The 24,472-nt window shown below is 37.9% G+C and overlaps 1 protein-coding gene across 1 annotated transcript; it reads left to right on the plus strand.

Moving 5' to 3' along the window:
* The first annotated feature begins 4,973 nt into the window (after window positions 1-4,973).
* Window positions 4,974-22,565, plus strand: Prr27 (proline rich 27). The gene is made up of 6 exons (XM_031342041.1): window positions 4,974-5,175; window positions 11,270-11,331; window positions 13,367-13,390; window positions 17,802-17,825; window positions 19,151-20,085; window positions 22,473-22,565. The coding sequence occupies exons 2-6, from the start codon at window positions 11,281-11,283 to the stop codon at window positions 22,480-22,482; spliced, it is 1,044 nt and encodes a 347-aa protein (XP_031197901.1). The 5' UTR covers window positions 4,974-5,175; window positions 11,270-11,280; the 3' UTR covers window positions 22,483-22,565.
* Window positions 22,566-24,472: the final 1,907 nt, after the last annotated feature.

Raw genomic sequence — 24,472 nt, forward strand, 5'->3', positions numbered from 1 at the left:
AATGTAGATGCCCTTGCATTTGGAGCATAGAGATTCAGAATTGAGAGTTCATCTTGGTAGATCATACCGTTGATGAATATGAAATGTCCCTCCTTACATTTTTTGATCACTTTAGGGTGAAAGTTGATTTTATTCAATATTAGAATGGCTACTCCAGCTTTTTTCTTGGGACCATTGGCTTGGAGAATTGTTTTCCAGCCTTTTATTCTGAGGTAGTGTCTGTCTTTGTCACTGAGGTGGGTTTCCTGTATGCAGCAAAATGTTGGGTCCTAATGATGTTATTTTTATATTTGTTTTTTTAATTAGATATTTTCTTTATTTACATGTCATATGATATCTCCTTTCCCAGTTTCCCCTCTGAAAAAAAGAAAAAAATAAAATAAAATAAAATAAAATAAAATAAAATAAAATAAAATAAAAAACAACTAAAAAAAAAACCTGTTCCCTTCCCCCTCCCCCACTCACCAACACACCCTCTCCAGCTTCTTGGCCCTGGTATTCCCCTACCCTGGGGCACAGAACCTTCCCAGGATCAAGAGCCTCTCCTTGATGACCGACTAGGCCATCCTCTTCTACATATGCTGCTGGAGCCATTAGTCCCTCCATGTGTTGATGGTTTAGTCCCTGGGAGCTCTGAAGGTACTAGTTAGTTCATATTGTTGTTCATCTTATGTGGCTGCAAACCCTTCAGCTGTGTGGTTATCTTCTTTTGTGTTTACTGAAAGATTACTTTTTAAGGTGTAGTTTTCCTCCTTCTGTTGGTGTTTTCCATCTATTATCTTTTGTAGAGCTGGATTTTTGGAAACATATGGTATAAATTTGGTTTTGTCATGGAGTATCTTGACTTCTCTGTCTATGGTAATTGAGAGTTTTGCTGGGTATGGTAGTCTGGGCTGCCATTTATGTTTTCTTATGGTCTATATGACATCTGCCTGGATCTTTGGCTTTTATAGTCTCTGCCTGCCTTTATATGTTACTTGACCTTTTTGTCTTACTGCTTTTAATGCTCTTTCTTTATTTAATGTATTTGGTATTTTGATTATTATGTGTTGGGAGGAATTTCTTTCTGGTCCAGTCTATTTAGAGTTCTGTAGGCTTCTTTTATGTTCATGGGCATCTCTTTAGGTTAGGGAAATTTTCTTCTATAATTTTGTTGAAGATATTTACTGGCCCTTTAAGTTGGGAATCTTCACTCTCTTCTATACCTATTATCCTTAGTTTTGTTCTTCTCATTGTGTCCTGAATTTTCCAGATGTTTTGGGTTAGGACCTTTTTGTATTTTCTTTGATTGTTGTGTCAGTGTTTTCTAAGGTATCTTCTGCCCCTGAGATTCTCTCTTCTATATCTTGTATTCTGTTGGTGATGCTTGCATTTATGACTCCTGATCTCGGGGTGATTGAACAGAGACTGTGGGACCACCTGGAAGAGAATGAAGGGGCGAGAGACACAAGGAATAGACAGCAAGTCAAGAAATCTGATCAAGTTGACAAATTTTAATTTTTCCCATCCCAGTTATATATTCACTGAAGCAGGATAGGGGGTGAGGGGTGGGAATAGGGTCTCTTTGTCTCTCAGAGAGTACAGGTGCTCTCAGGACCAGGAAATTGGCTAGGTGAAAAGTTCAGCAGGGGGAACAGAACAGAATAGGTTACTAGGTACCAGTCTATATGATCCATAGCTATTTGTTCCCAACTAGGCTGGCAGTTAGGCACCTGTCCGCAAGATCCATAGATGTTTGTTCTCACAACTCCAGGGTTGTTACTTTATTGTTACTATTTCCATTTTTAGATCTTGGATGGTTTGGTTCATTCCTTTGCCTGCTTGATTGTGTTTTCCTGTAATTTTTTAAGGAATTTTTTTATGTTTCCTCCTTAAGGGCTTCTACCTATTTACCTGTGTTCTCCTGTATTACTTTAAAGGAGTTATATTATGTCCTTGTTAAATGTCTCCATCATTGTCATGAGAAGTGACTTTAGATCCAAATCTTGCTTTTCCAATGTGATACTATATCCAGGACTTGCTATGGTGGGAGAATTGGGTTCTGATAATGCTAAGTAACCTTGGTTCCAGTTGCTTCTGTTCTTAAGCTTGCCTCCCGCCATTGGGTTATCTCTAGTGCTCCCTGCTCTCACTATGTCTGACTGGAGTCTGTCCTTCCTGTAATCCTGGTTGAGTCAGAACTCCTCAGAATCCAGCTGTCTCTGTGATCCTGTGATTCCTGAATCTTGTGATCCTGAGATTCTGGGTGTGTCAGAGTTCCTAGGAATCAAGCTGCCTCTGAGACCCTGGTGTGACCAAGCTCCTGGGATCCTAGGATCCTAAGATCCTGGTTGTGCTAGAGTGCCTTGAAGCAGAGACTCCTTTGGGGCTGTGGGACTGGTCGTGGAGTTCATGCCCAAGGTAGACAAGCGTAGACTGGAAGGAGAGATGTGTTTTAAATGCATGTGTGTTTTATGCACTTTCTACTCAATCAGCACTTTTTGAACCCTGGGACTGTGAAAGGGTATAGCTCAGATTTAAACATTATGAATAGATATGAAGTTCCTGATGAGATATATACTTGTATTATTCTGTGTTCACACTCCTAAAGTTAGAGATAACTGGAAGGATTTCTTTCTGTTAGTCCATCACTTTCTATCATCATTTGTTTGCAAAATTACCAATGAGTAGTCTGTGTAATGTATTCATTTTTAATGAGGAAGTACATGCATATTTTATTCCTTCCAACACCCAAAATTCACTAAATTGGAATTTATGAGACCCTCATTTCCAAAATTAGAATGTGCCACAATTGAATTTTTCTCTTTTGAGAGAAAAATAATAAATAGGACAGATTTGGAAAGAGCATAGAACATCAAATGCTTTGAATGTGGGACTAAATTCATTTGCAATTTCAATTGAAATTTGTTCTTGTTAATATATATTCTTAATTCACTATTTAGAATAAGTCAATTTTTTTGTATCTTTAATCTAGCATGAAGGTTCTATTTACTCAGAATAGCCCTACAATAATTTATGGCCAGGTCCATATGGATGACTCCACACAGACCATGAGAAGAATGTTTATTAGTCATGAATTATGTGAATTTCCTGGGCAGGGTGTTCTCTGTGTGTTAACTTCTTGACCCAGAAAGTTAGTGACAGTAATATAAAGTCCTTCAACAATTGAATCATAACTCCAAAGACCTACAGGTTGACAGTTCTATTAAAACCATTATCTTACCTTATCACTGCCTATCTCTGCTTACAGTTGGCCACAGCATTAATCCCAAAGCCTCATCAAAGCCCTTCATGTTTCTTCCAATTGGAGTCACAGGAGAGAAATCACTGAGAACATAAACCTGCTAGTGAGATAATCTACATAAGAAAGATACAGACCATTTTGTTGAGTAAGCCAGTTAAGAGTTTACAAGTCTTTTTTCCTTTGGCTAGTTATGAAGAGTGGGCTAATATCTCTAAGTCTCTTGGTACCAAAACTCAGGAACATATTTCTTCTTCTTTTTTCTTTTTTTATGCTTCTATGAGGGTGTTTTCTCACCCACCCACTCCAGCCTCACTGGGTCATCAAGCCTCCACAGGACCAAGAGGCTCTCCTTCCACTGATGTCAGATAAGGCAATCCTATGCTACATGTACAGCTGGAGCCATGGGTCCCTCTTTAATTGGTGGTTTAGTCCTTGGGAGATCTGGGGTGTCTGGTTGGTTGATGTTGTTGTTCTTCCTATGGGGTTACAAACCCCTTCAGCTCCTTCAGTCCTTCCCCTAACTCCTCCATTAGAGTTTCTGTGCTCAATCTGATGGTTGGCTGCATGCATCCACAATTTTTAAAGAACGAAGTACAACTACATAAATGTTGACTGAGGGTCGAGCAGAGTAACATTGCAACATTTCTTTTTGAGAGATCAAAGTTGTTACTTCTGATATATGATAATTACTTTTACTTAATTGTTTAGATAAATACATCTGGACTAGGGACAGGGTCATGAAAATCTGAAATGTGTTGCCAAGGCAGATATGATTGTTGAGAATATAGAAAGGTCTGAGAATTGTCTAAGCAATTTTGAAATAGAGTCAGGACAAGCTGGTGTTTCCTGGATTGCTTCAGCTAGAACACAATCCTCCCATTTGTAGTGTTCTCAAATGGCAAAAGAGCATAAGCAATTAGTTACCCAGTGCCTGTGTGAGGGCACCTGAGTGGGTAAGAACTTCCAGCACAGAGATGGGAAGAATTAAGAGGAAGACAACACAGCAGAGAAGAATGGCATTGTTTATTTCAGTTTGGAAAGATGTTTACATATTTACTTAGAGGAAAGGCATTTGGTAGGTTTCATAGGTAACATTGCATAATGTTTTTGATGCAAAGGCAAGGAATGGAGTGTGTATCATTGACACCATAAACGATCCCAGTCCTTTACTCCTCCTAGCATAGTACAGTCTATTTAATTCCTCTTAGCCCAAGCTCCTTTCCTGTACAGTGCAAAGATTCAGCAGTTTCTCTGGAAATGGTTGCCCTAACGTGTCTTTTGAAAAGGCAGAGCGGAGTAGACATGGAAGGACCATGGCTCCAGCTGCATATATAGCAGAGCATTGTCTTATCTGGCATCGATGGGAGGGGAGACCCTTGGTCCTGTGGAGGCTCAATTACCCAGTGTAGGGGAATGCTAGGGCCTTGAGGCAAGAATGGGTGGATGGGTGGGAAAGCAACCTCATAGAAGCAGGGGGATGGGAGATGGGATAGGGAGTTTCCAGGAGGGAAACCGGGAAAGGAGGTGACATTTGAAATGTAAATAAAGAAACTATCCAAAAAAAAAAAAAAAAAAAAAAAAAAAAAAAAGAAACGTAAACAAATAAAATAACCAATTAAAAAAAGGGGAAAAAAAGAAACAAAACAAAACCGAAAAGGCAGAGCAGTAATAAGCTCTGAGAACTCTTATTTGTCCTCTTAGAACCTTCTATCCCTTAGCAGTCTGATGATGCTACATTCTGTCTGTTGCCTTCTCTGGTGACCTCACTTCTCCCAGACATTATCCTTCATAACTTAAAATATTATCCTCATACTTAATACAATTCTTTTGCCTTTCTACGCTGAAGCAACTCTCCCTGGACAATATCTGGCCACTTAAGACTCTGAAATGAATGTTGACTTCTGTTCCGTTCTAAGCCTCTGAGTCTCAAAGTAAGTTTCTTTTCTAAACTTTGATGGTCACTAAAGATTTACCAGATTGTGTTTTTGTCAGAATTAAAGTTAGCAGTCCCCCTACAATTACCTTAAGTTTTGAGACTATTTCCCTTTCTATTTGGAAATATTGAATCTATGGAGTATAAACACTACCCATTTCTTGATACATTAATTACTTTAATCGTAGTGCGATATACTAAACTGTTAGGTATTTATAACACTCAAGTGGCAGGAAAGGCTTTCCCTGCTGTGGACTACTCTGTCAACTTTTTATGGCCAGGGCACTGCCTGAGGAGCTCCAGCAGCCAAGCCCCTCCCCAAGACTAACTGCCATTACTGTCCCAAAGTTCATCTCCAGTCCCTCAACAGGACCCTCCCCAGCTCATGCTAATTTTAGGTGAAAAGTCTGAATAAAAGCCAGTAATCCCTGAATAAGAAAACTCACTAATCCATGAACTTCCCACAGAAACCCCCCAATCCCTCAGCACACACACACATACACACACACACACACACACACACACACAAACTACCAATCCCTGAACAGGAAAACCACCAATCCCTGAGCTCCCCAAGCTCAGGACTTGAAAGCTGACCAATCATCACCCTGGAAATCTCCACCTAGAAAGCTCTATGCCCCTAGGAATTCCTATAGAAGCACTGTGCTTTGTCTAATTCCCTGCCGTTGTCCGCGCTCTCCCAGGAGCATAGGCAACCACTCCTGGGTTTGTCCCTCCTCTCCCTGGACACTCCAATAATTCTCTTTCATGAGATTTTCTGCCTGTTGTGACTCACCCTCATCGGAAGAAGACAAGAAGCAATGACAAGAAGGGAAGAGAGGCGCAGGACTGAGGCTCCTGAGCCTGGGGATTCCCTCCCCTGGGAGCTGTAACGCCTCTGCTGAGGAGGCTTCCTCTCAGAGCTATGTAGTTCCTGGACTCGGATGTCTCAGGATGCCTTTTCACTGGGACACTGTCCCACCAAGTCCCAGGACACCTTCCCATCCAAGCAGAAAGACCAATGCTGATAACTTGAATTAAACCTGAAAATAACTTAAAACTCTCCCGATAAAGCTTCTCAGAGTATATCTTCCACTACTTCCACTACTCTTTTCTTTTTTTATTTCCTAAGTTTTCTATTTTCTTGAATGTTGTATCCAAGTAATAATGATTTTATTATCTAAAGTTAGTCGGGCATTACATTTTAATTCTCTGAACTTACACTATTAATAAAGTTACTATTTTGTTAGTAATATAACTACTAATATTGTAGCTCAAAGTTGATACATTTATATCAGAAATAAAATGTTTCTTGCACAAGCACTGTAATGCTTGACACACTTTCTAATGTCATGACACACTTTCTAATAACTCTTATAGTTACTTATGACTATTTCTCTGGGGTGTTTTTGTGGATTCCCTTTCTCCTCACAATGATTGGTATTTTCTAGGGCTATCACCTCAGTTACATATTTTTTAACTTTACATGTTTTCTATGTAATCTGATTGACTTAACCATTTAAATTTATACTAATGATCGCTGATTAAAAATTAGTTTCAGTCTCTAAATCCATCTCAACTGTGCTGCCCTCTCTCCAAATGTAGACACAATTATTTTCTAAATATCTTCCTACATTTGCTGCTTTCACAAAAATATATGTATGACAGAAATATAAAATTAAGAAATAACCAATTACTTCAAGTCTCTACTACTCAGGACATTATCTAGAATTGAACTTATTTCATATATTTTTGGAGCCAATATTTTGTTACAACAGCCCAAACTGTAAAAAAATAAAAAAAATAAAAATAAAAAAAAGCAGCCAGTTATGGCTCCTTTTGCCACTGTAAGCGAGCTTTTCAAAGAGTCTGGAGTCAAGATAATATTAGTGATATAGATTGACATGTCTGATCTCCACCACTTGTTTTTGCTTCATTTGATGACATCACTGGGGAATTAGAAAGTACTAAAACAGAAAGCACATTATGAAAACCAGGCTGTGGGTTTCACCGTCATAGGAACATAGTTAATAATATCTTTTTAGAACATTTACCTTGTAAATTAAACCTCCTGACATTTCCAAAAGTTTGTCAATCATCCATGAATGAAAAGGAACCACATTTCCATGATTACAAAATAACAGGGTATGTTCTGGTCCACCAGTCTTCTCAAACCCAGTGTTTGTAGATGACAAAATCATATCTCACAAAAGAACTTGACTCATATGCCTACACATTTTTCTTTATTGTTGAATCTCATGGCAATGGGCTGGGTATTACACATTTTTAATATTCCATGTTTAAATAAAAAATAAGTTTAAATATAGATGTTCAATTTCTTTATTGATAATAAATGCTATGGAGCAGTGAACATCAAGGAACCCACATAACTCCCACCCACACACATAAAATTTTTCCCAAGATGCTTTTTATATACATAATTACATTTCTCATATAAATCTCCTGGGCTTATAGTAGTGCTCAATAACCACTGAATGACTAAAGAAAAATGAGAGGAAGAGATGAGAAGAGAGGATGAAAAGAAATGTTGTAAAGGGGAAATAAAAAGATATGACAAGAATGAAAGTGAAAAGGGCAAAAATATGAGACTGAAAAATGATTGAGTGGTTGCTGACTGTTGTGGGAAAGGAAAGCAGCTAAGTACACAGAACCACCCAAGGGGAGTTTTAGTATGATGGGATTTTTATGTGTAGTAATGGGACTATGAGTTATAGTCGATATAGAACATTTAACCAGTAACAGTAATTATTACCAGTTGCAAATATCAAAAAAGTGACTAAACTTTGGCATGGAAATCTAAAATAAAAATGAGGCCGGGCAGTGGTGGCACACACCTTTAATCCCAGCACTTGGGAGGCAGAGGCAGGTGGATTTCTGAGTTCAAGGCCAGCCTGGTTTACAGAGTGAGTTCCAGGACAGTCAGGTCTATACAGAGAAACCTTGTCTCGAAAATACAAAAAAAAAAAAAAAAAAAAAAAAAAAAAAAAAAAAAAAAAAAATCTGACAGAATAAAAAAATGCATGAAATCACCTCTCTGAAGTGAAGGGTAGAGAGTTGGCTGACTAAAGTTGTCTTTAGAATTAAGACCAATAAATAGGTAGATAGGTGATAGGTAGATAGATAGATAGATAGATAGATAGATAGATAGATAGATAGATAGATAGATAGATAGATGTAAAATAATTTAGCATGAGACATTCTCTTTGAACTGAAACTGTGATGTTGGTAGAGAATACCCTTAAAACACTGTAGGCTCTTTCTATTTTATTTGGTTGTCTACCAGAATTAGGTGATAAAACCTATTGTCTTTGGTACACATCCTTCTGAAGCACAAGAGAGAGGAAGTAAGCTGAAACTGTGCTGGAAGCTTCCTCCCTCCAGGGCAGTTTTCATGGTCACAGTAAATTCTGTTCAGGCTGCTGGGGAGAAAGGTCACTTACAGTCTGTGTATCCTATGATCTAGACCAACTTGCCTAAAGTGGATATGTCCACTTGAGCTATGGTAGCACTACATGGAGAGATCCACCCCTCAACAGGGAACGTATGCTAGGTATTAAGTGCCAGTTGAAAATTCATTATTGAGAGATTATAGGCTTTCCGGGTGTGTGGGTGGAGGCTTTAAATTGACATAGTGTCCAACTGCCTTCTTAACATATTTATTTATAGTCATAAACAATTGCCACTGCAAGCGTTAATCAAAGAAACTTAACAGGTCAGGTATAAACATAGGATGTTTTCATAATTTATCCTTTCTGGGTCCTCTGGGGCCAAGCTGTATTTAGACATTGGTATAAGCTGCAGAAGGCAGGTTTTACATGTTTAAAGTTCTTATAACTAACTTAACAATAAGATCAAGCAAAATCTACCAATCTGTTAAAAAATAAATAAACAGGAAATTAAGATCCAATCTATATTATCTGAATATGACAGATTTTCTTATTTAGGAATATTCTAAAGAACTAAATAACAAGTCTTATGTACTGATATACTAAAAGGCCTGAGGCAAAACTCTGGCTGAAGATTTTTAAATTTTAACAAATCTTAGATTACTTCAGTTCTCAGGGAATTTTTTAAGGATTCTACTGTTTTATTTCTATATTCTTAATTATCTATGAACTGTTCTGACAGGAATAAATATTTCTGTATATCTTTTATGAAGAATGAATGATGACTAGGTCTTTACTAGAATTGTTAATTCATCTGAACATCATTAAATGTATAGCTATACTTAGAGCCATTGTATAGAATCAGACTGATAGACACAAAACAAGCAGCAGTGATAAGATGGCTTGTGAAATCTGGTAACTGCCAATAAATTTTATTTCAGAACTTCAGTTAAGGACAAAGGCAGTGATTGTAGAATGATTACCATGTAAGCTAAGTTTATATAGCCAACCATTAAGCTGTATTAATTGCATAATAATCACACTGCATTACAAGATGAAATACAGATCTATTAAGGTATATTCAAGGAAATTTTGACATGATTTTATAATTTTAAGAAGATCACTTAACTGCCCAACATCTCTTTTTCTGTTTGCTTATAATATAATCACTTCTAAAATGATTTTAGTGACTAACAAAGGAAGACATGATTATTTTGGGAATGGGTGAAAATAGAGTGGAAGAAAATAAGATAAATTCAGTAATGTAGGAATTATCTCAAAATGAAGTTCCACCCACCCTTCAAACCTCCAAACATGGGAACAGTGGATTCTGAAATTACCAGTGAGGGATAAATTCAATGCAAAACAAAAAAATATAGAGTTTCTAAAACTATTAAAATAATTAAAGCAATAACTCAAGAAGAATCCCCCAGGATTTTTCCCAGAATTCTCCAATGCTACTCCTGTGGAAACAGAATAAGGCATAAATGTCTACCATACACTATAATGTTTACACAGTGTCTACTGTTAATTTTTTAATGTCTCATAGTGTGACACTCAGGGATCACAGCAGAGGCCAAGCACCATGTGGCTCAAACATTTAAGCAACTGAGAAAGGATTGGAGAGAGTAAGATGTGGACATTGTGTACTTCTCCCCAGGCCTTTTTCTTAAAAACTGTTTCACAACCTTCACTTTCTTAAAGATTTGGCAATAACCATCGATGGTCTACTCCATCCAACAAATTTGAAATTTTCTCATTAGAATATATATAACCTAAAATCAGTACCGATACCAAAAAAACATAGGCAATAGCAAATAATGAAAATATGAAAACAATTATAAAAACAGTTAATATATAACTATCAACAGTCACATAACTTAGATATATTGACTATTTAAACAATCATCTCAAATGAATCAAGGATTTAATTTTTTTTGATTGTTAACACCTATTTGATTATTCTTTTTTTGGATTTAATATTATTACATCAGGTGGAATTTCACATTTGGAAACTCAGAAGTATGCTAGAATATTGCCTTTGTATAGGCATATTTTTATAAAAAATGGAAATGCTTTATGTTTTTGAAGAAAGAAAAACCTATAAACATCAACAATAAAGCAACTAGAGATGCATTGTTCCACAAAAAATCCTAACCAAGACATACACTTAAATTGAATCCTTTATTCTCAGGTGACAGAAAATTTAAGCCAATTAAAGATCTACTATGCCAAAGGGTGTGTTGGCAAAAAAGAAAGAAGAAAATTGAAAGTGAGAAATTTTCCCAGTTAGATGGTATCAGACTCCCATTGAATTGATAGATGCAAACTCTCAATAAGGTACCCCACATGTGAGTACTTAAGACAATTGTATTTACTGGTAGGTCCTTCAAGACAAATTGCAAAAGATGACCTTGACTAAAAAAGTGAGTTGAGTTCCATGTAAAGAAAATTTAGTCAGAAGTTAATTACTGAAAAGATAAAATAAAGAGAATGGGCTTTAGTGTCTTCCCTCCCAAGCCATGCTGACAGGAGTTAAACAGCAGTACAACATTTCTGTTCAGTGTCTTTCTCGTCAGCCTAGTAGAGTCAGCCCATTTAAAATCTGTTTCTCTCCCAGAGAGAAGTAATTTAAAATATTCTGTATATGTTTGGAAAAGTAAACTCTACTATTCATGTTCATAGGCTTCATCAAAATGAGGTTACTTCTTTGGGCCTGCATCACATGTGTTGCTTTTGCAAAGAGGGTAAGTAACTGAACTCTCAAGACCTTTAGCAATGGGTATAAATATCAAGTAAGTCATATCAAGTAAGCTGGTGAGGAGTCATACTGAAGATGGAGTATAGTACTTATACAAGTCATCAGGTTATGGGCATAAATGTGGCAGTGTAGAAATCTTGGAAGGAAATCTTCAAAAGCCAGATAATGTGGCTCTAAAACCTGGCTGTCTCCTGAGAGGCTCTGCCAGAGCCTGACAAATAATGAGGCGGGTTTTCGCAGACAACCATTGGACTGAGCACAGAGTAACTAATGGAGTAGTTAGAGAAAGGACTAAAGGAGATGAAGAGATTTGCAACCCCATAGGAAGAACAACAATATCAACCAACCAGTACTCTCAGAGCTCCCAGGGTCTAAACCACCAATCAAAGAGTAGACATGGAGGGACCCATGGCTCCAGCTGCATATGTAGCAGAGGATGGCCTCTTAGTAGGTCATCAATGGGAGGAGAGGTCCTTGGTCCTGTGAAGGATTGATGCCCCAGAGTAGGGGAATGCCAGGGCAGGAAGACAGGTGTAGATGGGTGGGTTGGGGAGCACCCTCATAGATGCAGGAGGAGGGGAATGGGATAGGGAGTTTGGGTGGGGGGAACCAGGAAAAGGGATAACATTTGAAATGTACATAAATAAAGCATCCAATTTAAGAAAAAGAAATATATATATATATATATATATATATATATATATATATATATATATATATATATATATATATATATATATATATATATATATATATATATATATATATATAACCTGGAACAGATCAACAGCAGGGAGTTAGAAGGAGAAAGCATTATAGGGGACTACAATCCTGTGTAGATAGATTTAGCAGGATTTCTCTGACAGTGAAATCCTACTGTTGAGATGTGTAGAGAACCAAAGGATACTCAAAGGGGCCAAGGGAATGGACATGATGACATTTAGTGTAAAGTGAACAGATGAGGCTCTAGATCATTTTTTTTTATTCAGAATTCCACTATGTAGTCCTGGTTTGCCCGGCACTCCTTACAGAGACCAAGCTGGCCTTAAACTCAGGGATTTGTCTGTCTTTGCCTCCTAGATGGTAGGAATAAAAGGTGTGGGGTTGATAACAGTTTTAATTCTAGCAAATAAGTGTGTTAAACTCTCTCTTTGGAAAAGCAGGCATATCCACTCTGAGTAATTGCTTTAATACTAAATAAGATAATTACTGAAAGTTCTTAACAAAATGTCTAAGATTGAGTAGAAATTCAGACTACTCAATGCTTCTAATTATTAGTAGTATCTTGGCTAAATTTCAAAATATTATTATGTCCCTTAAATGTAGCTAAATTGATTTGTAATTCTTAAAATAGTATATGCTGAGTTTCCTACACTAGCTTTTATTCTGTATGGTACCTTATCTATGGTGAATTCAGAGGTCCTAAATAAAGTTTCTACAGTGAATTCAGAAGACATAACAAAGTTTTATTAGAAAATAATATCTAGGTCTACAAAATGGCACTAGACCAAACACATACACACACACACACACACACAAACATACATATGCACATACACACATGTACACACCTATACACATATACATATACATACACACACAAACATACACATGCAAACATATACATATACACACAAACACATACACGCACACACATAGACACACATACATACACACAAACATACACACATATACACATTCATACTCATACATATACACACACATACACACACACATATGGCAACACTAGAGTGGTAAAAACAATACATATGAATAAGAGCCAAACGACTTCTCACATGGCAAAGATTTGCCTGCTTGCACAATGCTGCAAACTAAACTCCTTTTAGCCAAAATAAAAGTCCCTGTCAAAAACATCATAAAGATTATGATGTCAAGGCCTCAGACCAGGAACTCATAGTCAAGAAAACAATTGTGGTAAGATGATGCAAATTCTTCAGTAAAAGGAATGTCTGTATGCAGGTGTTCTCAAATAACCACATTAAAATATTTTTCTTTTTTAGAGACGTTATCCCTTCATTCATAAGGTAAAACAATTCAATTTCTTTTAAAAATTATCATTTTATCATTAAAGTATATTTGTACTTAAAGGGCCTCTATTTTCTGGGCAAGGCAATTGATTTTAATTACTCTTAAAATATTGTTTTACTAATTTCTTCAGAAAAGGTGAAAAAAGTATAGAATATATACTTAGGCCAAATATATTTGTGAGCAAGCTTTCATTTCTGATGACCAGAAGCATGGGATGAACTCCTTTTATGGTGGAATCAAAATTTGTTATGTCCTGATCTACTTTCATGCCTCTGTGATATTTCTTAATTTGTACTTAAGTAATATAACCAATTGAAAATGATGGCATGAGAGATTAGAACAGAAGAAATCAAGATGCTAAACAACTGTATATTCAATTATACATTTATTTGAATATGAGTTGTTTGTTTTCTTTTAAGGTGGTAGAGAAAGGGTTTCATATAGCCCAGGCTGGCCTTCAATGTCTGTGTTTCTAAGCATGATCTTAACTTTCCATCCTCCTGCCTCCACCTTCCGGGGGTTAGGATTATAAGCATCTACAATCATGTTGGAGTAGATTTTATCTAGATACTGGAAACTACAAATAGTTTGAATACATATTCCAAGGAGCTGGTTGATTTCTGTGCTGCAAATAATCATGAATTATTTCATGTAGCAGACAAATGTACTTACCGATATTTGATTTTCTTCAGTACTTTATAATTTTTATCACATATTCTGATGAAAAACATATGCTAAGAAAGTTACAAGTTTCCTTGGCAACAAATGTGTTATGGGTTGACAGTAAAGCATAGTAAAATAAAAAAAAATACATAAATTTTAAAAAGGGTCTGAGATATAAATGCTTTTTTTCTCCTTTGGTTTTTCAAGACAGGGTTTCTCTGTATAGCCCTGGCTATTCTGGAACTCACTCTGTAGGCCAGGCTGGCCTCTAACTCAAAAATCCGCCTGCCTCTGCCCTCCAAGTGCTGGGATTAAAGGCATGCACCACCCCTGACCAGCTAGTAAATGCTTTTGAATAAAAACAGCAAAACATCTGGCAAAGCAGCTAAAAATCCCTTGAAACGTTTCAAAATTGAAACAATATTAATATATTTAAAGTTTACATTACCAGTTATCAGATTCTGGTTCTCCTTCAATAATAAAAGTAATTGACACTTGGCCCTGGGCCTGCCCTGGAATGGTATATATTATATAGTTCTCATATCTTAGGGAGTATGGAAAAATCCATTGGAAAACTTTAAGATTATTAATTCTATAAAATCAATCTAAAATTGGAAAGTAATATAAAAATTTAAATGGAAAGTTTGACTGGCTGTAGGTGTAGTATTCCAGGCATTTGAAAAAGAAATTTGGTCTAGTTGCATTTTTAAATAGCTAGGATCCTAATGCCTACAGCCAGCATACCAGAAAGCAAGCACTGTGTGTGTGTGTGGTGTGTGTGTGTGTGTGTGTGTGTGTGTGTGTGTCTGGGTGTGTGTGTCTGGGTGAGTGTGTCTGGGGGTGTGTGTCTGAGTGTGTGTGTATCTGTGTGTCATATAATACTATTCAAGAAAAAGCTGAAAATACTTCAAAGTCCCTGGAAAAAATGTAAATTTACTGAGAAGCTATGCTGAAGGCCTCACTTCATAGCTAAGATTTTATAGGAAGCACAGATGGTGATATAATGTGTATCTGTTATAAACAAGAAAGTAGATATAAAAAAGGAATCAAAAGTTCTGGCTCTGGCTCTGGCTCTGGCTTTGAGAGTTTCTAAATAGATTGTGAACAAAAAAATTTAGGTGGTAGTATAAAAACACTGGAAATTGTTCATGTGCATATGGGGTCCCTAGGGGGCTGTGCATGTGTATAGTAGTGTGTGTGTGTGTGTGTGTGTGTGTGTGTGTGTGTGTGTACACTGCTGTGGAGAACAGAGTTGGCATCTTACTAAGTTGCTCCCCTTTGCATGTTCTACCCTTCCCTGCACCTCAGACTGGAATTATAGGTGCATGACTCTGTGTCTGCAGTTTTTCTTTTAGATAATTCTATATACATAGTATCCTTTGTATTATTAGTCCTTTGAGTTTCTTTTTTAATTAGATATTTTCTTTATTTACATGTCATATGATTTCTCCTTTCCCAGTCCCCCCCCCAAAAAACAACAAGAAGAACAAGCCCCTGTTGACTCCTCCCTCCCCCTGCTTGCCACTCCACCCTCTCCCACTTATTGGCCCTGACATTCCCCTACACTGGGGCACAGAACCTTCACAGGGCCAAGGGCCTCTCCTCCCATTGATGACCAACTTTGCAATCCTCTACTATACACATGCTGCCAGAGCAATCAGTCCCACCATGTGTACTCCTTGGTTGGTGGTTGAGTCCCTGGGAGCTCTGAGGGTACTAGTTAGTTCATATTGTTGTTCATCCTAAGGGACTGCAAACCCTTCAGCTCCTTTGGTCCTTCTCTAGCTCCTTCATTGGGGACCCTGTATTCAGTTCAATGGATGGCTGTGAGCCTCTATATCTGTATTAGTCAGGTACTATCAGAGCCTCTCAGGAGACAGCTATATCAGGCTGGATTGTCCTTCCTTCAGTCTCTGCTCCATAGTTAGTCTCTGCAACTCCTTCCATGGGTATTTTGTTCCCCCTTTTAAGAAGGAATGAAATGTCCACATTTTGGTCTTCCTTCTTCTTGAGTTTCTTGTAGTTTGTGGATTAGACATAGTTCTACCAGAGGATCCATCTATACCACTCCTGGGCATATCCCCAGAAGATGCTCCAACATGTAATAAGAACACATGCTCTACCATGTTCATAGCAGCCTTATTTATAATAGCCAGAAACTGTAAACAACGCAGATGTCCCTCAACAGAGGAATGGATACAGAAAATGTGGTACATCTACACAATGGAGTACTACTCAGCTATTAAAAATAATGAATTTATGAAATTCTTAGGGAAATGGATGGATCTGGAGAATATCATCCTGAGTGAGGTAACCCAATCACAAAAGAACACACATGGTATGCACTCTCTGATAAGTGGATATTAGCCTAAAAGATCAGAATACACGAAGTACAATCACACAAGGATTTTAATAGTATTTACCACTCTCCCCTCTACTATGTCTGACCTTTATATGGGTGCTGGAGATAAAATGTACATCATCATGCTTGCACAACAAATACTTTGCTGACTCAGCCCTGTATATCATGCCAGTCTTTACATTTTATTTATTATGTAACATTCTGTTTCTTTAAAAATTTCCATACAATGTATTTTGATGTATCATGCTCCTTCTCCCTCCCCACCCCCAAGTCTTCTGAGATTCTCCTCACCTCCATCCCCACTCAACTTCATATTCTTTCTCTCTCAAAAAACCAAAAAACCAGAAAAACAAAACAAGACAAAATCAGGAAGACAAAAAACACTAAACAGTAACAGAAGAACAGCACACAGAGGAAAACAGAGAGTCTGTTTTGGGATGACAAAGCACTCCTGAGCATGAGGTCTGCCCTGAAGTGGGGGTGTCACTCCATTGGAGAAAAACAATCATCGCCTCTCCCAGCAAGCATCAGCTGCAAAGGTCTTCTTGGCTAGGGGTGGGACTTGGTGTGCACTTCCTCCTCTTTCCAGGTCTCCTGCATGCTGCCACAGTCTCTGTGAGTCAGTGTGCGGACCAGTCTTGTGTCTAGAAGACACACTGTTTCCTTGAGTCCTCCACCACTTCTGGCTCTTAAGTTCTTCCTGCCTCCTCTTCTCAATAGATCCCTGATCCTTGAGTCTAGGAGTTTGATAAAGACATCTCATTAAAGGGTAAGCACTCCAAGGTCTCTCACTGTCTGCACATTGACCAGTTGTGGGTCTCTTTGTTAACTACCCATCTACTGCAAAAAGCTTCTTAGGTGGTGGCTGATCAACCGGTATAGCAGTATGTCCTTACAAGTCTTTTTTATTCTATGTCCATTTAACAGAAGGGTAGTAGTGATTCCCCTCCCACCCCCTGCCAAGAGCCATTCTCTCATAGAGCCTTGGGTTCTTCTCAGTAACACTGTCAGGCACCACATCACATATAAAGGATGCTTACTAGAAGTCAGGCATTATGGTACATGCCTATGTTCCTAGAACAAGCTTGGAGGATTGCCATATTTTTGAGAGCAGCATACAGGTTGCATGATGAGGTCATGATATGATCTGCATATAAAGGACCTGGCCCCAGGCCACATAAAGAGATACTCTCTCAGAAGAAAAATGATACTAATAAGATGAGAAGTAGTTATAGGAAAAGTGAAGGCGAGGCAACTGTCTATGGCTCTTAAAAGAGAACATTCCAAAACTGTTATTATGCACAGCTCCTCCAATTGTAAGCAGAGATCTGAAGTGTTATGCTTTCCATGGTATCAACTTTACCACAAATCTTTTGTTTCAGAAATCGCCCTCATCCACTGAAGAGGTAAAGTGAATTCATATTTTTTTTTTATTTTGGGTAATTAAATATATTAATATGTAGTGTAGTATGTACTACTTTTTAAGATATCATTTTCCACCAAACAATGTTAAATAGTTCAGTTTTATGGTGTTTTTTTTATTTGAAGGACTAGGGGGTTCATTTAAGGGCATGTCCAATTCTCCTCTTTGTTCATGAACCCACTTGTGGATGCATATCTTGTGCATCGCAGAACTTTTTATCCACACTGCCATCCTGCCCATCATTGTGCATGCTTAGTAGGTTGAGTGGATTAAAATGAAACATAATCTTATAGAGTTTGTCATCATAAAAAGTACAATTTACAAGGAAGGCAGCACTTTACAAAAAAAAAAAATGTGAAAATTGAGTCTGTGTCCATTATCAGGAAAACAACTTGGCATGCATCTAAATAAAACTACTCTGGGCATAAGAAACACTGAGTGTAATTCTTTGAATGACAGTCAAGCTGTAGCTATATAAATGACAAAATTCTAAGATCCTGATTTGTAAACCAGGGCAGGGGCATTTATGATAGGATATAAAATATTATTGTATGCGCATGAGTAAAAAATGTTCCTGTTTTTCTTTCTGTGAATTCTTACATAACTATTAGACCTGAGGTCCCTGGCAGTCTTCCAGAATGGGTTAGATAAATCTAGTATGGCCACCAGAGAAATAGGTAAAGGTCCTACCACAAGAAAGAATTTAAAGTTTGATGGTTACATTCATGATCAATGTTATTCAAATATCCATTTAAAACAAAATATCACTGGGAAATTTATATATGAAAATCTGCCCTTCTGATAACAATACCTTGAAGGAAATGAAAGTTTGAGGAAACAGGACAAATCTGGGACACAGGTCCCAAATAGTACTACACCTGAAAGAAGAGTATGGAACTGAAGGCTTCAAGTACGACAGTTTCCAGAGAAGGGGAATGTCAGGTGCTGCAGGCATAGATAAAGAACTTGGTGGAGAGTAGCCTGGGAGAACCGGTCCGGCATCCTATTTTAGTCTTTTAAACTGCATTCTAGGCTTACCTCAGCTACACCCATCCTAACCGAGGCAGTGTATTCTGCAATATGTAACACTCGTTCACCTCTATCCAAAGTGCTTCTCCTTCAACTTGGTTTTGTTACTTTCTCAAACTATGTTCATTTCGATAAATATGTATGCATATCAGTTGTTAAAAAGACTACACAGGTGTTCCTTTAAAAACATTATTCATATATGACCACAGTCATAGCAAAAGTAAATATAGCTACATGTATAAACGATCAACTACAATGAACTCCTTTCCTTCTATTTAGGATTACTTTGGAAATCGCTACCCACTTAATCCATCTCTGAATATCCCGTTTGGTGTATGGCATGATAACTTGCCACCTCTTCTTTTGCCTCCTCTTAACACTCAAGAAGGAAATGTCATCACCAAATTCCCTGGAAGTTCCGGGCTTGAAAGAGGGCTACCTCTACATCCTTGGATTGTCACTCCTTCTAAACTTCGCTATGTATACCAAAGTCTTAACTACCCCTCTGAAGTTCCTCCACTCATGAGTCCTGCAATTTTTCCTCATCCTCCTCCCCGACCTTTTCCTCCCAGGCCATATCCCTTCATCATACCGCCAAAGGTTTCTGTCGCCTCAGCTGTTGGACCTGAACCTGTAGCAGATTCTGCTGTGCCTCCTGAGGGCGAGGGTCTGGTACCTGAGTTCCCTGTAGACAAAACTATTTCAGGTCTGCCTCCGGCAGTCAAACTTGAAACACCCATGCCACCCTCTGAACCCAAATCTCTTCTTGCACCTGAGCCTGCTCCAGCCCAGTTTGGTGCACCTGAGCCTGCCCCAGTTCAGTTTGGTGCACCTGAGCCTGCTCCTAAGTTAGAGGCGGCTGTGTCTTCTGCAGTCCGCCCTGTGGCACTTGAACCCACTCTACCTATGTCCGTGGGATTACCGTCACTACTAGCTGAATCCCCTGCAGGACTGTCTCCTGAAAACAAACCTACTTCAGGTGAGCCTGCTGTAGCAGAGGCTCTGCCGGTTTTGCCTGCTACAGGCCTCTCTGCTGAAGCCAAGCAGCCTGCAGTAGAATCTGCTGCAGGCCGACCTCCTCCAGCTGAATTTATGGCGAGCCAGTCTGATGTGGAAAAACTTATTACAGCTGAGCCTACTGAAGCAAAACTGGAAGGACCTGAGCCTGTTGAGGCTAGATCTGCTAGCCAAGAACCACAGCCGTTTTTTACCAGGTAAGTTACCTACTCTAACCACTGCAATATGTGGGGTTTATAGAAAGGACGACACACAACTTCTGTACAAGGAACGCACCCACTTCAGGATTAGAATCTAATCTTTTAATGGACAGTTACTCAACAGATAAACTGCGGATATTAAAAGTGTATAGGGTATTACCATATATCCATAAAAAGAACTTTCAGGATTTGAATATTTGAATGTAGCCATTAGAGCCCTGAATCGTCTTGTTTCCTCTCACATCTTCTCATATCTTTGTTAAATTTCCTGTTAGGCAAAAATGATGAGTGGGGCTACACAGATGGCTCAGTGGTTAAGAGCAATTATTCTCACAGAGGACCCAGGTTTAATTCCCAGGACCCATATAGAGGATCACCTCCATTTGTAACTTTGATTCCAGGAAATCCAGTACCCTCTTCTGGCCTTTACATGCCGCAGGCATGCATGTGGTGTGTTGCATATATAATGCAAGAAAGCATTCTTATATGTATAAAAATAGTTTTAAAGTGATTAGCTAGCTAAATTTAACTTATTCATCATATTAGAGGAAGAATTAAGGGTTTTTCCTCCTTATACTATGCTCATATAATGCATACACACACACACACACAGAGACATATACTTGCAAAACATACAGCATTTAATCTATAATGTATAGTCCCTAGAACTCTTTGTGGGCGACATGTTAAAACACTTACTGGCCCAAGTTTTTCTGTGTCCTGTACCTTAATAACAACTATTCTTTACAACAAGAAGTTAAAATCATGGGGCAAAAACCTCTTCTTCCTCATAATTATTTTTTGTTTCAGACAAGATCTCATTATATAACCAGGGCTAGCCTAGAACTCACAGAGATCTACCTGCCTTTGCCTCCTGGGTACTGGGACTAAAGATTGTGCCACACCCAGCCCCTCCTTATAATTATAAACATATACTTTATTTCAGACAAGAGACGAAACCCTCTTTATGTTAGCCATCTTGTCTGCAAGCAAATTTCTCTGGAACTTTTATAAAGCATTTCGGAATAACTAGGTTATTTAGAAAGGAAAACTCCAGTGATACCAAATGAAGTCTATTTAATCATAAGTGAAAATTCCCTTTTTCTTTTTAGGTAGAGAAGTGAGATTTTCTGGAGAAGAGAGTGATATTCATTTGTTTCTATAAATCATGCATAATAATGAGATGTGGAAGTTGTGGATTAACTACAATATACCTCCTCAGCTGAAACTACCTTTGAATATATATGCATGTGTACATGTATGAAATGAGGGAAATTAAGACATGATAATTCCTGTGTAAAATTTCCAGGCTTTTATTAGAATAAAAAATTCTTCTTTAAACTGATTCAAATTGAATATGACTAGAGTACCCCACAATAAGACTCATCTCTTTAGGAACAAGCTCCTCTAAAGGGGAAGGAGACTAAAAATAAGTTCTCCTGAGTTCTGTCCGTTAAGGCCTGCAGGCCATTTGCCATCCTTACCCACTTCCTGTTCCTCCATCTCACCTCACACACTGTCCTAAGAAGAAAGGTTGCAGGCCAAAGTGCTCAGTTGATCGCCTCACTTCCTATCTAACCCAAAATAAGTAAAATAAAATTAATAAACTATTTCCAAGTCCTTATGCCTCTGTACTACCTCAAATTTTACCAGGTTATGATTATAAATGTTCGCTGGACAAGGAAATAGGGAGACATTATTTTGGCTGTCAGCCAAATGAAATTCTACTTAGATGCCATCCATGCCTAAAGTTATATTGAGAATAAATGTGATGTCAGTTAGCACTATCAGTGATCACCTTAACAAATAGCCATCCTTAAGGACATTAGACATTTTCAGTTTCTCCTTAAACCCTTAACTCCAGCTAAACTATGTGGCATTTTATTTTACTAGTATTTAAGATGAAAGGCCTATCAGTGAGTAATATCAAGATATTAGATTCATTTAACAATTTCACTTGTTTATAGGCATACATATCAAGTTTCTTACATGTAAGATACTCAATGTGAAATGGTAAAGGGGAAAATCCTACCTTTCTAGAGAGTCTATTAAGATGGAAAAAGAATTCTCCTTTACTCCCATGTTTCAGTATCAAGAATAGCTAAATCAATAGCTACTCCATGTTTTGTAATATCCACATATGCATTCAAATAAACTGAAATGTTTTAATTAAACTGTTACATGGATGCTTATCAGTTGTGTACGAATGCTGAATCTGTATGCAGACAGAGGAGAAAGCATTACTATGATGAGTACTTTTAGATGACTATTCTGTATAGTCTTTTATAACAAACCCATGAGTAAAGAAACACAACTTTACTTTATATGTAAGAAATTTGACAGTTTATTACACAAAGCTGACATGTTATTTTATTGCTTTATAGATGCCGATGAACAAACCAAAAGAAATCTAAATGTTCTTTCCTTTCTCAACAAATAGTTTACTATGTTTTATTAAAACTATCAGTCTGACCATATTTGTTGGTTTGTGCTGGATTTCTTTAGACTTATCACAAAATAATATTGGTGAAATGCTTTATTTTCAGTTCAAATGATGAAGTATATACTTTATAGGCATAGCTACAGAAATTGAAACAAATTTAAGTATGTAGTAATAGTACCTTTCTTCAAACCAGTGCTAGGATACAACACAAAAACATTGTTGTGTTTTGTTCTTAAATCCTTTCCCCTACAATCCATAAACCACATGAAACTCAAGAAGAAGGAAGACCAAAGTGTGAATACTTCCATCCTTCTTGGAAGGGGGAACAAAATACCTATGGAAGGAGTTGCAGAGACAAAGTGTGGAGCAGAAACTGAAGGAAAGGCCATCCAGAGACTGCCCCACCTGGGAATCCTTCCCATATACAATCACCAAACCCAGACACTATTGTGGATGCCAACAAGTGCTTGCTGACAGGAGCCTGATATAGTTGTCTCCTGAGAGGTTCTGCCAGTGCCAGACTAATACAGAACTAGAGGCTCACAGCCATCCATTGAACTGAGTACAGGGTCACCAATGTAGGAGCTAGAGAAAGGACCCAAGGAGCTTTTGCAGCCCCATAGGAGGAACAACAATATGAACTAACCAGTACCCTTAGAGCTCCCAGGGTCTAAACCACCAACCAAAGAGTACACATGGTGGGACTTCAGCTGTATATGTAGCAGAGGGTGGCCTTGTAGGTCATCAGTGGGAGGAGAGGCCCTTGGTCCTGTGAAAGCTCTATGCCCCAGTGTAGGGGAAGGAAGAGAGAGGGTGAATTGGTGAGCAAGGGGAGGGAGGAGGGAATAAGGGGTATTTAGCAGGGGAAACCAGGAAAAGAGATAACATTTGAAATGTAAATAAAGAAAATATCTAATAAAAAGTCCTCTCTCCTAAAGATCATGTGACCACTTATTCCCCGCCCACTGCCATTTTCTTGGCTTCAAAACTTCATCAACTTTTCTAAACAATTTTTCATTGGGCTTATGTCAGGAGCCATTCTGTGTTCCTCACTAAAATTGAAACCCTGACAGTAATCATACAAATAGGTAGTGTTCTCACTTTAAAGACAAGACTTGACAATTATTAAATAGTTACAAAGTATTCGCAGAAAGATAAAAGAACAGACCAGGAAATTATGGACTTTGACTACTGCTGAGAAGGAAAGATAAAGCAAACTAGTGTGAGGTTAAACAGTGATTTTAGTACTTTCAATTGACTCTTGCGACAAATTACCACAAACACACAGTTTATAAAAAAAAAAAAAAAAAAAAAAAAAAAAAAAAAAAAAAAAAAAAAAAAAGAAAGAAAGAGAAAGAAAGAAAGAAAGAAAGAAAGAGAGAAAGAAATCTATTTTCTCACGGTATGAAGATCAAAAGTTCAAAAGTAATTTTACCAAGTTAAAAATCAGTATGCTGGCAGAATGTGCTGCAGATGGCCCTGGGAAAAGTTCTTTCTGTCTCTGCCTCCGGCTGTCTCTTTTTGGCTTCTACCCACCTTCGGTTCTTTGATATGCAGTCACATGCACCCAGTGGACTAGAAGGGAAGCTGAGAAATCCTAGCTTGGTGGATGCACAGCAAATCTCAGCACATTGTACCTCACTAGCTAAAATCCAACCTTAGTTTTCTTCCCACAAATAGCAGCACAGTCACTTTCTTGTCAGATCAGAGAAATCTCAAGTGCCTTACCCTTCACTGCATGGGAATGAGACTTCTCCTACTCCTGAACATCGAACTAAACAAGTGACCAGTTCCCCAAACGGTGGTCCTACGATAAGCCTGAGACAGGACAACTAAACTATTCCCATTTAGAAGGTTACTACTGCTGTGCAATTCTAGACAGAAATAGGAACGCCATGGTAGAGATGTGTGCACAATTTTTCTCTCTGGACATAAGTGTTG

Source organism: Mastomys coucha, unplaced genomic scaffold (assembly GCF_008632895.1).
Source record: "Mastomys coucha isolate ucsf_1 unplaced genomic scaffold, UCSF_Mcou_1 pScaffold22, whole genome shotgun sequence".
NCBI lineage: Eukaryota > Metazoa > Chordata > Mammalia > Rodentia > Muridae > Mastomys > Mastomys coucha.

What these genes read in the sequence shown, in the direction of transcription:
- Prr27 (XM_031342041.1), top strand. Translation starts at nt 11,281, where the DNA reads ATGAGGTTACTTCTTTGGGCCTGCATCACATGTGTTGCTTTTGCAAAG. An exon ending in GTGTTGCTTTTGCAAAGAGG is followed by an intron (nt 11,332 to 13,366) that starts GTAAGTAACTGA and finishes TTTCTTTTTTAG; the next exon opens with AGACGTTATCCCTTCATTCA. An exon ending in CGCCCTCATCCACTGAAGAG is followed by an intron (nt 17,826 to 19,150) that starts GTAAAGTGAATT and finishes CCTTCTATTTAG; the next exon opens with GATTACTTTGGAAATCGCTA.